At 34.4% G+C, this 12,897-nt stretch overlaps 1 protein-coding gene across 1 annotated transcript; it reads right to left on the bottom strand.

Annotated features, from left to right (window-relative positions):
• Window positions 1-1,883: 1,883 nt before the first annotated feature.
• LOC128986898 (helix-loop-helix protein delilah-like) lies at window positions 1,884-3,482 on the bottom strand. The gene has a single exon (XM_054407504.1). The coding sequence runs from the start codon at window positions 3,246-3,248 to the stop codon at window positions 2,349-2,351; it is 900 nt and encodes a 299-aa protein (XP_054263479.1). The 5' UTR covers window positions 3,249-3,482; the 3' UTR covers window positions 1,884-2,348.
• Between the last annotated feature and the right edge of the window lie 9,415 nt (window positions 3,483-12,897).

Below are 12,897 nucleotides of genomic sequence, written 5' to 3' on the forward strand. Positions count from 1 at the left end.
AAATTTAATATTTGAAATTCCTTACTGCTAAGAAATTAGCTTCACTTTTACTTTCGGTGAGTTACTAAAAACTTCCACAATTAGATACATTGTAACCATACATTTTTAATTGAGTGATTTTATTTTGAGTCTACATTATCTATCCATCAAAAACTTACTTATCTTTCTCGTGGATCGAACCAGCACATTTGTGAACATTATGGAACAATGCCATCTTATAATTTAACCTACTAGGTGAATTTAATTACTGCCTTGCTTTAACTTTATTTCTTCATAGTCCAAATGTTACACATTGAATGCCAGGTGATTCTTATAACTTTCCAAATAAACAGAATAAATTCAACAACTGTGCATTGTTTTTATCAAGTTTCTTTTTAATTGTACAAATACTGAACTCTACTGTTAATATCTGGTGTGAGGTATGATCGTTATTAAAAATGTGTTTACTCTTTGCTTAAATAAATATATTGCAATTCAACTTTCCTCTGTTTGAGTTTTTGGCAGGTAACATAAGTTAAAAGTATACTATGGTCTGAAATATTGGAGATTAAGTTAGTGAAGATGATTTTTCAATTGCGATTTAAATATAGACTATTGACATATTATTACCACACATAACTGCAAGGGATAAATAAGAACATGCGTCAGTATTAAAACTTGTATAATTACAAAATTACATATCTTACAACTATGGCACAACTACTAAAAAACCTATTTTGGCACCTATGAGTACTGATATGTATAAAACAGTTTGTACATCTAGATATGTTGTTTAAAATGTACTATTCGATTTTCACAAAATATACTAAAATGTAGTTTACTTATAACAAATTATCACAATAATGAATGTACAAAGATATATACATATACTAATTTCAATTACATAACAACTATTTACAGGTCTAACTCCAAATTTCGAATGATCTTAATAATTTGAACTTGTTGACCAATACCTGCAACTTGTTGAAAATATTGTTTTAAAAATAAAACTTATTGATCAAATGAACTACAACTTCATAATAATGTGAAATATTAATCCTTATGTATACAGTAAAATAAAAAATAGGGTTACTGTAAATTGTAACCAATTTGTAGATTAGGTGTTTCAAGTTTTTATTTTTTTATTGTAGATACATGATACCTTTGAAATAGTTATAATTACTTTTCACCATTAAATAACAACTGTAAGAAGTTCACAAGAGATTTGGTTCATTTCCATTCTAAATCATTATACCTAAATTATAATTCTTTGAGACAGTATTAAAAATGTATTATTGATTAAGATAGTGAATTTAAAATGTGAGAAAACCTTAACCGGTTTGACATTAATGGTCTCACTAATGTGATAGCATACTTTTATTTTCAAATCCATACAATAATGGGAAATATTTCTCCAAACCTACCAGTTTGTATAAGATGTTATTGTTTGTATACATGTTTTTTACTTGTTATTAAAAGCAGAATTTGTTTGTGTCACTAATTGGTTGGGTGATGAATCATATACATTTAAAATTGTTCGTGATGAAAAAAACATAATAAATAAAAAAGCCATTTTTGGTTTAGCATGACAGTTATTTTATTTTATCCTTGTTTTATCGTTATCTATAATAACTAGTAAAGTATCTCATTAGGATTTAATTATTGTTTTGAATTGTCTTAATAAATCATAGAGTAGTGTCGAATATGACTTGTCAATTCTACTCAAGTAACAAATAAATAGTTCTCGAAGGCTTTAAGAATTCTGTGGTTCTTTTACTCTATCAGGTAAAAAAAAAAACAACAGTTGAATACAAAAGCGCTGTCGGATTTGTGCATGTTTGAAGTTCACCTTTTGTTTTATAAGCTTAAAGAAATGAGTTTAAAATTTAAATAAATTAAGCACAATATCTCCTAAAAAAATATACGACAATGAAGAGGTAAATGGGTGAAATATTACAAATTAAGGGAGTATCTCGATGACAAAACCATTGTTTGAATGTATTTATGTCCTACAAAATAACTGCTATGTAAAATATATGCTTGCAATGGCCTAGTATGTATCAAAGTACATGATTCTATCTTAATTTGGCAAAAAATGTAACAAGATTTTACAATTAATCGGCAATACCTTAAATCTTTTATCAGGTTATGTACAAAATGATTTCATCCTATTACTTTTAGCTTGATATGTTTTACAAATCACTTATGATTTCTATTACATTGGTTACTTTGTAATTAAAACAGTTGTGCAGTTTATTGATTGCTTTTTCTTTGACTGCTTAATTTTTTCTAGTAGTCAAACCGTTCGAAAAAACTATTTTATATTGTAAAAACTACTTACTCAATCTACAGGTCCAACACTAACACACTCATGTGCTGAGCAACTCATCGAAATCTACTCTGGATAAGTTAAGGTCGTCCCAGTCATCTAGGGGTGTAGACTGTAGTTGCAGGTTGATGGGGGCAAGACTAGTTAACCTCAGGTCAGAGTCTAGAGGTGTCAGAAGAGTACAAGTCTGCGAGTCCACGGGGGTGACCTCCTGGATACAGGGTATCCTAGACACGGGGTAGTCCTGGGGCGAATTAGAAGCTGAAGATGAGGAATCGTTCAAACTCAAAAACTCACTTTGTCTCTCACTGATAGCTCCTACACTGTTCAATTTGTAAGTACTCTCAGTGGGTTTTAGTCTAGGTAAGGTATTTTGGAACATGTTTTCCGACAAGAACGAGGAGGTGGTGAATGTTTGAACAGAAGGAGTCACTTCTAGAGAGAGACCTGTGCTGAAGAAACTATCAGAGAAGTCGGAGTGGTCACTGAGGGATGTCGGGGTGTAGGAATCTCTGTAGTCCGCAGGAGTGATGCTGTACTCGCTGAAGATTGAGTCTTTATCTGAATCACCATCCGAATCTCTCAACGCGTTAGATAGAACTGTTATGTATTTCATCGCGAGCCGAAGAGTCGATATCTTGGTGTTTTTCTCATTAGGACTGTCACATTTTGTAGTTATCAACGGAATGGATCTCCTGAGCGTTTCAAAAGCTTCGTTTATTTCCCTCATCCTAGAGCGTTCTCGGGCATTAGCTGTTTTTCTTCGGTACTTACTGAGGGGAAGGGTTTTTTGCTTGGGGGGTTTTTGAGTTCTCCCCCGAGGCTTGCGAGGTTCTTCCGGTATATCTTCTACTTCTGTCGTCTTAGGAGCACATCTCGGACGTAAAGAGTATCCTTTCTTGTCTGTCGAATTGTTGTTAGCATCTAGGTCCACTTCCATTTTGCGAGTCCTGTCTTAATTCATTATAGTCACAAATATCCAAAATCACAGAAAGAAACACCACAAAATAAACGTTATTTTTAAATTGCTGTTAAAATAAACTCTTAAATTTTCAAACAAAACGGAAAAATATGTTTCAAAATTTCTAAATTATAATATCTGAAAAAATAATTAGAGATCGCACAAAACCGAACTACAACTGAGCGGCGTGTTCTCGTACCTTGCACCAACACGGTCGCCGGACGACTGACGGGTCGCAGACTCCTCAGATCCGTGGACCACTGGGAGTTGAGTGAGAGGGAGATAGAAGGAGGGAGAGAGAGGGAGAGAAGTACCTCTATTGACTCATATCCCAATCACCCACATCTAGCGCCATCCGTCTCTACCAGCGTTCAAGTCTCTCACTGATTTTCGCACAGTGTGCAGACAAGTGGCAATTCCTAACAAAAATGAAGTACTAAAATTGAATTTAATTTGACTCCATCAATGGCCATCCTCTTACTCGTGTCAATTAGCTTAAAAAGTAAGAATAGGAATTTATTTTAAAGTATTTTGTGTTTAATTGTTATTAAATTGTTTCAATAATGGACAAACCATACACAATCATGCTCTCCGTCAAAATAGTTCCCACATAATCGATTACCTTCATGAAATATCTGGTTTTCATTTTAGTTTTTCGATCTCACATCAAAGGTGTAAAGAAAATTGTATTCTCTGAATCAAGAGGTATTTGTATACCAAGATCATCTTTACAACTGGTATTAGAAATTTTACTATTATTATTAAAGAATAATAGTAGCATTTCTAATACCAGTGGTAAAGAATGACTTTTCAAAAATTTCTTGTGTTTAAAACTACACAACGTTTCTGGAGGTGGATCAACTCCTCCCGTTTCCAAGCGAATTTTTAATAACTACAACAATCTTAATTAGCCTCCAAAAGGTACTGCAGAATGTAATTAGCAGTCATAAAACTGTTTATTGAAAACTACTATTTCCAGATATGTTGTAAATAGAGGTTTTCAATAAGCAGTTTCCTGTCTGGTAACATTTGAGGTCATTTGGTCACCTACAGAAACGTTGAGTAGTTTTAATCACAAGAAACTATTTATTATTTGGAAAATTCCAAATAATAATAGTTTTCAGAACCAACATCAATGAATTTTTAAACCTTGTGGTATTCCCTAAACAGATTCAAAACTCAAGTTAACTGCTCCACGATATCCCCATTTATCCAACAACCTCGTTTATTCATCTCGTGTTTCACCGTTAACATTATTTTGTCAGGCGTGACTAAGACTTTTAATAATTGAATTAACACACACTTTAGCCTCCCGCGGGGCGTCACGACGTGTCATAGCCTCCTCCCGGTCCCAACAATTATTCCATAGCCCGCATGTTCTACACTAGATCCCATTGGTTATGAATTACATCCACTCAGTTCCCACGCCCACGATCTCTATGAGTTCTGGGAAAACAAGTTAGTTTTCAAAAGAGGTCTTGACAGGCTGACACCATTATTGAATATTTTAAACTCGTAAGGCGGCTTTGCTTGTGAGTAATTTGTTAACGCTTTGAAAACCATTTGTCTAGTTGGCAGGTCTTTATTGAAAGATAAACTGAATGTTGGGGGTGTTTATGCGAGATAGTTTATCAGAGTGGGTTTAAACATCCACACACGATTACAGTTGAGCTGTTTTCTATATATTTACTCCTACATATTATAGTTTACATTGAAACCAGAGTCTATCTAGAGATATACCTTTGCAGATGTGCAAAAGGTTTTGGATTGTGTATTCAAGCCACAAATATGTACATTCAATTGATATAGATTTTCATTTTTAAGTTTGGAATGTCCAGATTTTTTATTTGCTTATCCATTAAAATCAGCCTTAGTCTACGTAAAATAGCTTTTTTGTTGGTAATGATCATATAGGAGTCGGGGCGTTTTCCAATATCTAGGAATTACACCTTGAGTAAAAGACCTATCATTTGTATACAGTGGTCAACAGGTTAAAAATGGGTCCCAATCAACTAGTCACGATATTATCATATAACTAAAAGTAATTTTTTTTAGATTTAAGGGAAGCCCTGTGCTTCTAAACTAGACTAGCTACGCTTATGATTTCTTTGTTTTAGTCATTTACATTTCATTTCATTCATGGTACATAATAAATAAAAATACTTATTCTGTAAAGTAAAACACTACTCTCTTCTTTAATAATTGCAGACTGAAATGTCCTTAATTTGCAAACTCAACTAATACGATATATGCTTTGTATTTTCATATTCATGCTGTATAGTTAGTTGGCAATTGATATAATACAGGGTGTTTTTACAAGTACCGTAAGATACATTTCAACATCAAAACAAAGCTTTTATGTTACTATCACTGTTTTATTTACTTAATTTCCGATCGGCTAATATGCATTGTTGCATAGATATCTATGAGGTTTAGTGTCATTGGGCATCTATTTTAAACTAGCTGTGTGCCCGTTCTACGCACGGGGATCTTATAGTAGTCAGTTGAAACCTTCTTATACTAAGATTAAGAACAGCAATTAGTTTGCATATTTGCAGATATGCTGGCAAAACTATTATATATAAACCTTCGCAAATACAGTATCTGACAGTTCAAGCCAAAATAAATGCTTCGCAATTAAATGTCACCCGGATCGTGTTGGTCCATATGTCCAATGATTAAACTTAAAAATGTTTTATAGATCTATGAAGCGTAGCCCTAAAGTAGGCCTATAATTGAAAGTTACTTTCCACATCGGTTAACTTAAACGTATTTAAAGTACTACCTCAACCTCACCATTTAACACTTTATTCCGGTTGACATTTTCAGTATCAAAGGTGCTCTTGTCCATTCCGTGAAACACTGAGAAATAAGGACATTAATGCGTTACCAACATACAACAAAACAACACAATACAACAATCCAACAAAGGCCACGAACTATTGATACATAAACAATATAAAGGCGTAAACAATTCATGATGGTTTGCCCAACAAATGTTTTACTCAAATAGGTTATCATTTTCTTAGCATACCGGGTAAGCTAAGATTTGGAATCCAGGCAGAAAAAGCAAAACTTATACAGAGTTAAGACATCACTTAAATTGAATACGGACGGCTCTAATAAATAAGGTGCAACACCAACGATATCTAGCCTAATTTGTAAACTACCGGTTCTAAGAAAAAGAACCAGTACCTACGTAAGAACCTACCTAAGAATTACAGTAAATCGGACCAATTAAATACATTAATATCTAGTCCCGAGGTTATTGATCTCTTGCTTTTGGATTTTCTCGTAAAAAGTTATAGCGTAAACTTATCGGTGTCAGTTTGAAAAAGAAGCAACCTTACCCAAACAACTTTTTGTTATTTAATAGATTACGCATTCTCTAAACAATGATTAGTATATATATTAACATTAGAAGGAAATGTGACGAAAATCACACAATGTTGGGGATTTGGTCATTTGTAATTTTATTTTTTAAGTAGGTAGGCCATGTATTCTATGGAAAAGTACCGGTACCAAGGATCGTCGTCAAAAAGGTTGTTATGAATAAATATGTAGGCTTACGTACCCAAGATATGAGCTATGGGCCTATTGGCTGTATGGTCCAGCGATTGCATCACACGGTGAGTAGAAACAGAAAGTGACACATTGGAAAAGCGAGTTTAGCACTTCCTCTGTTAAACTTCTGTTACAATCACCCACTGCAGTTGTGATATTTTACTTTACACTTTACACAATCGCCATTGAAGCGCCGTCAATGAGTGAAAACCTTTTTTGTAAGCTATTGGCGACGATCATTTCAGTGTCACAGCCCTATACAACACTGATTCAAGGTCTTCTTCTTTCTGGTTGTCAAAACTCAAGAAACATTTTATACTCAAAGAATTTCTGGTTCCGATTTGGACGATGTCTAGTTATTTAATTTCATTTACGGTTACACTATTAGACTATATTATTGCACTTGCGATTAATTAAATCCGTTATGTAAGAAAAACGTTTTTAATCTCACTTGGTTGGGATTTGCTTTCAAAACGTGATTCGAAATAGTTGCGGTATTTGTAAACAACATTTGTAAACATTTCATTGACAGCTAGAAAAAATAATCTTGATCCGAACAGCTGTTCATTATTTCATAGACGATTATGTGATAAAAATTGAACGAAAATTTGACAAAAATCGCACAAAACTGCAATTTTGAACGTCCGTAATTTTATTTACAAAGTAGTGAGGCTATATTTAAATCACTAAAGACACTCTCGCCAATCCAGTGAATACATTAAAATGACTTGGATCTTGATATGTACTCTGGTTTTCACAGAGAAGATTGCGTAAAATGCCATCTTGAGTGTTACAGACAAAGGGACAGACAGACAGACAGACAGACAGACAGACAGAAATTGAGATAAGACTCGTTTCTGCTTCTTTAATGTATAAAACGTAAAAATAACCTAAAAGTATATAATTCTGAGCAATGTACAGACAAAACTCTAATTTTATTTATATAGAAGATAAGACTCAACATAGCGTTTTGCAGGCTAAAATAAAGTATGAATTTTAGATCTACGTTTTTTTTCCTACAGATCCTATTTCCCTAAGTCTTTACAAGTCTATGTATCTGTATAGTTCATGTATCTGTACTGGAAACTTAATTTCAAACCATTCGTGGCCCAAAAACAATTATTTACTTTTAACGTATTTACTCTACGATTGCTCTCATTTGGAAAAATACCACAGTTCAACAATTCTTATCAGCTGATCGGCATTTTAATAAATAAAACAGGGGTACCACCCTATGCGTTGTTTGTATTGTCATTAAAAAGTGTCTCAAGGCACATAAAATTTGAATTGCGTTAAAAAACACCCTGTGGTTCAGAAAAATACACAGGTCCAATACAAAACAAATTTATTCTAATTGATCATGTATCAGTTTTACCCTTGATCTTACTTGTTGAAATATTTATCACCCATAAGAAGGAATAAAAAAATCAAATTCATGATTTTTATCAGCATTGCATGGCATAATGTCAATCATTGTCGATCCTCATTAATGTAATTAAATGAGGGGTAATATATTTTTAGTTTTGAGAGCCGTACCAACTGAGATTCAGTTTCAACATGTGATAGTGAAAAAACGTTTTGAATAAGGTGAAATGCCAATCTTTAATCTACGGATTATAATTACAGAATTTCGAATATTTATACGAATAATTCATAGAAGTACAATTTACTTATTGTATTTTTATTATTATGAAATTAATTAATTGTTTGTATTATATGATAACGCTACTTTAGTAATTTTCAATGTCCAATGTCTCCTAATACCACAAATACCAAGCTGGAGTTACACTATCAACATATTTTCCAAATCTGTTAATAAATGTGTCTACTGAACATACTGTAAAAAGTTTATCTTCAAAAAATCACCAGAAGATAGTGGTATAACAATTTCAAAACATGTCAGCTGTGTCCACGTGGATGCCATCCTCCTTTTTATTCAACAATTTAAACGCCCCCGACACCATAACGAAGCCGAGCGGGACGAGCGATTTCATGGTGTCCCATTTGGGAAAATACCACACAAAAAGGAACGCAACCATGATTTGTGGGCTTTAATGAATTTGTGTTTGTGTGGGCAATGTTTGTAGTTCACCCACGACCCGCGCGCCACAGTCGCTACCGACTTTATCACCTACTAATTTGGCTTTATGATCTAGTAAATTTTTACTCTCATATTGCTGTGTGGTCTCGATCCAAATCGTGATAAAAGGAGATTAAAGCTGTTGGTATAACCGACTGGTCCTCACGCGAAAATGTGGTATTTTATTGTGTTGCAATAAATCAGGGTTTAAGCATTGACTATATAACACTACTACACTAGTGTTATATAGTCAATGGTTTAAGTGTTTAAATTGTGTAAAGTGAAATAAGTATTGAATTTGTTAGATATTTTGACAAAGCCTAAACAATTGTATGCAAATACATTTAGAATACACTTAACAAATACAACAATTTAAATCATTTTACTTTATTTAGTCTCTTTTGTTTTCGCAGTAAGACTACTAAAAGTAATATTGATCCCAACTATTCATAGTTAACCCAAATTCTAAAAATCCATCTAATCCACAGAACCAATACCATACTCAATATAGTTAGAAGTTTTAAGTTATTATCTTTGACTAGTCTGAAGTATGGTTTTCCTTATAACCCTGTTACAACTGTAGAAAAAATATTATTATATAATTTTTGTGCAAAGTGTATTTTTTAAACTCTATTAAATTGAATATTTTTCTCGTGTTTAAAAAAGTGATACTTTGCTACACAAATAACTATCGATATCCGAATAAGTTCAAAAATTGTTATTTTACAACTAATTTATCATTTGATTGCTTATTTAGTAATTCGCCTTACGATAGATCTGGTATGTCCCAGTGACGACTCTAAGATCCGTTTGAAGATGTCTGCTCTTATCCTTGTGCATCAATAAAAGTCCTAAATAAAAACGTATTTTCGTCAATTCGATCGACTCACCATAAGATTGAACTCCAGTTCCAGAAATAGGAGTTTTATCCTGTATTGTCCACAAAACCGGTAGCGTATCCTAAGAAGGACTTGGACAGTTGGACGACCGTGGCGGCCGGCGGTCTGGCGGTCTGGCGGTCTGGCGGAGTGGCGGTGTGGCGGTGGGAACGCGCAGGACATCACAGATCGTTCCTGGAAACAATACGTCAATCACGGGAACCATCGAGGATCTTCTCATTGCGTCTGATTCATGTTTTTATTCTCATTCACCTCTTTATACAGTTGGTTATGAAGAGTGTAGAATAGAGATTTGCACAAAAAAGTAAACACATTGTTACCGTTTTGGCTTGATGAAGATATACTTGTACAAGGTCCTCAAAAATCGGAAAAAGCATTTTTTTGTTTTATACATTACTTGTAATAAAATTTAGCTTTGCACATAAGTGCCATGTCTGAAAATACACCTTTTGAAGCAAGTATCGGCAGTTTTCCAACATGGCAATTAAGATTTCCACATTACAGGTGGAAATTTAAATTGAGAGCATAGGTCACATGTTGCATTAAATTATAATAGAACACAATGCCACAACCCCAACCCAAAAAGGTTCATTAAGTTAGAAATAACGATGAACTGAAACTTACCTTTGTGTAAGTTCGTAATTTTGTATTGGGTAGGATGAACTATTTTGGTCGGGTGTGCGGAACTATGTTCTACTAGATAATAGCTATTTAATGTACTTGTTGGCCTTTGTTTTATTTCAGATTTCCTTCCGATTCCATGTGGGCCGTCCTGAAAATGTTTGATGAATTATTTGTGATGATTTGAAAAATCTTATTCAGTATTGTACTTTTGATCACTATGTATATATTAATTGTTTTATAAATTATGTTTTACCCAACTAGCAGCCCTGGTGAGAAACGGGACGGTGCTATACAATCTAAGAAAACTAGAGTACACTATTGAAAAAAATTGTTGGAGTTGAACCTGGCATAAGAAAAGGCAAAACCAAAGAAACTTAAGAGAACTACTGTACTGGAGACGCAGGAAGAGAGAACCTAATGGGAGTGGTAGGCGCTTGTGGAGAGCAGAAGTCGATGGAGAGTCCACCATGGATGGAGAGCTCCTATAGAAGATTAAGGATATAAGTCAAGTAAGTCAAATTATTGCAATATAACTCCTAATACATTTAATACGATGTACTTTATTTTATGCGTATTGCAATAGCCTCTAGTCTGCCATAAGGAAACACATTTTGCACTTCGTACATTACCGGATGTTTTGGCATCTACTCGCCTCCACTGTAAGCAGATTAAACATATTTATTTTACCTACCTTGTATTACTGCCGTAATGTTTCCCTATCTCATAAACACTCATTTTAAATGCCTGTTTACTTGTTGAATGTCGACACAGATTAGTTCTAGTGTTAGACCTTGAGTTTATGACAGGCACTGAGACTTGCTAACTGCCTGTATTTCTCTTCTTGGTGACATTTTAACTTCAGCAAAAACGATTTCTGTTAAACTGACTTTGAGTATAGTACTTAAGACATTCTTTCCTTCGCCTGATGAAGGTTTATTATAAACTAACTCATTTACTTGTGGTACGACGGGTATTAATGGAGTCCTTCTTTTAGGGTGTAGATGCTGTGTACCACACAGGTAAATATTTGTTGCTCCTTGTACGTTTTGTTTAGAACTATTCTTCATCTTCTCTTCAGGGTTTCTACTTTTTATGCACGAAGTTGTTGTCCCTAGCTCAGGACTGTTCTTAAGTGTCAGTTTTGAGTGTCTACTTTTCATGCAGGTAGGCCTAGTTGTTTTCCTTATAAGCTCAGAACTGTTCTTCATTTCAGTTTTGAGTGTCTACTTTTCATGCAGGTAGTTGTTTTCCCTAGAAGCTCAGAACTGTTCTTCAGTGTCAGTTTTGAGTGTCTACTTTTCATGCAGGTAGTTGTTTTCCCTAGAAGCTCAGAACTATTCTTCAGTGTCAGTTTTGAGTGTCTACTTTTCATGCAGGTAGTTGTTTTCCCTAGAACCTCAGAACTGTTCTTCATTTCAGTTTTAAGTGTCTACTTTTCATGCAGGTAGTTGTTTTCCCTATAAGCTCAGAACTGTTCTTCATTTCAGTTTTAAGTGTCTACTTTTCATGCAGGTAGTTGTTTTCCCTATAAGCTCAGAACTGTTCTTCATTTCAGTTTTGAGTGTCTACTTTTCATGCAGGTAGTTGTTTTCCCTAGAAGCTCAGAACTGTTCTTCAGTGTCAATTTTGAGTGTCTACTTTTCATGCAGGTAGTTGTTTTCCCTAGAAGCTCAGAACTGTTCTTCAGTGTCAGTTTTGAGTGTCTACTTTTCATGCAAGTAGTTGTTTTCCCTAGAACCTCAGAACTGTTCTTCATTTCAGTTTTGAGTGTCTACTTTTCATGCAAGTAGTTGTTTTCCCTATAAGCTCAGAACTGTTCTTCATTTCAGTTTTGAGTGTCTACTTTTCGCGCACATGGTTGTTGCCTGTAGTAGCCTCAGAACCAATCTTGAGTCATTCCTGGGTGTCTACTTATCAGATACGTTGCCTGGATCTGTATTATCAATTTTTTTTTTTAAGTGTTCTTTCCAGACGTAACCACGAGAACATCACCTCTGCTTGCTTCTAGACCAAGATCTAGCCAGAGCAACACCGGCGACAGACTGTCTGCCCTACAAGGTCCCTGAGAAGCGGTTCCGAACCGGATTCAGTAATTGTTTCTTGCCGCAATGGACAGATGTTCAAGGAAACGTTCGCAATTGTTCTCACATTCAAACTACCCGTTTAGCTTTCTAGAAAAGGTGGATCGCCGGGATAGAATCCAAAGCGGATATTTGCACTCATAAATCTCTGTATGAGATGTGTAAAGCGTTGAACAGCAAGGTTACTACAGTTCTACTGATCCGTAGCACGAGTATTTTTTTATTCATTACACTACAAAGATTTATGGTGTCTGGTATTTACACTTTAAAGCTACCGACAAATAAATTTTAGATCTGTAAAAATTGCATTTGTTTACCATTGCAGCATTGGCGTATTTCAATAATAATTGACATTGTAATAATGATTGAATTGTGTTATT

Source organism: Macrosteles quadrilineatus, unplaced genomic scaffold (assembly GCF_028750875.1).
Source record: "Macrosteles quadrilineatus isolate MER2022 unplaced genomic scaffold, UCM_ALF_1.0 Scaffold_2__2_contigs__length_208266976, whole genome shotgun sequence".
Taxonomy (NCBI): Eukaryota; Metazoa; Arthropoda; class Insecta; order Hemiptera; family Cicadellidae; genus Macrosteles; species Macrosteles quadrilineatus.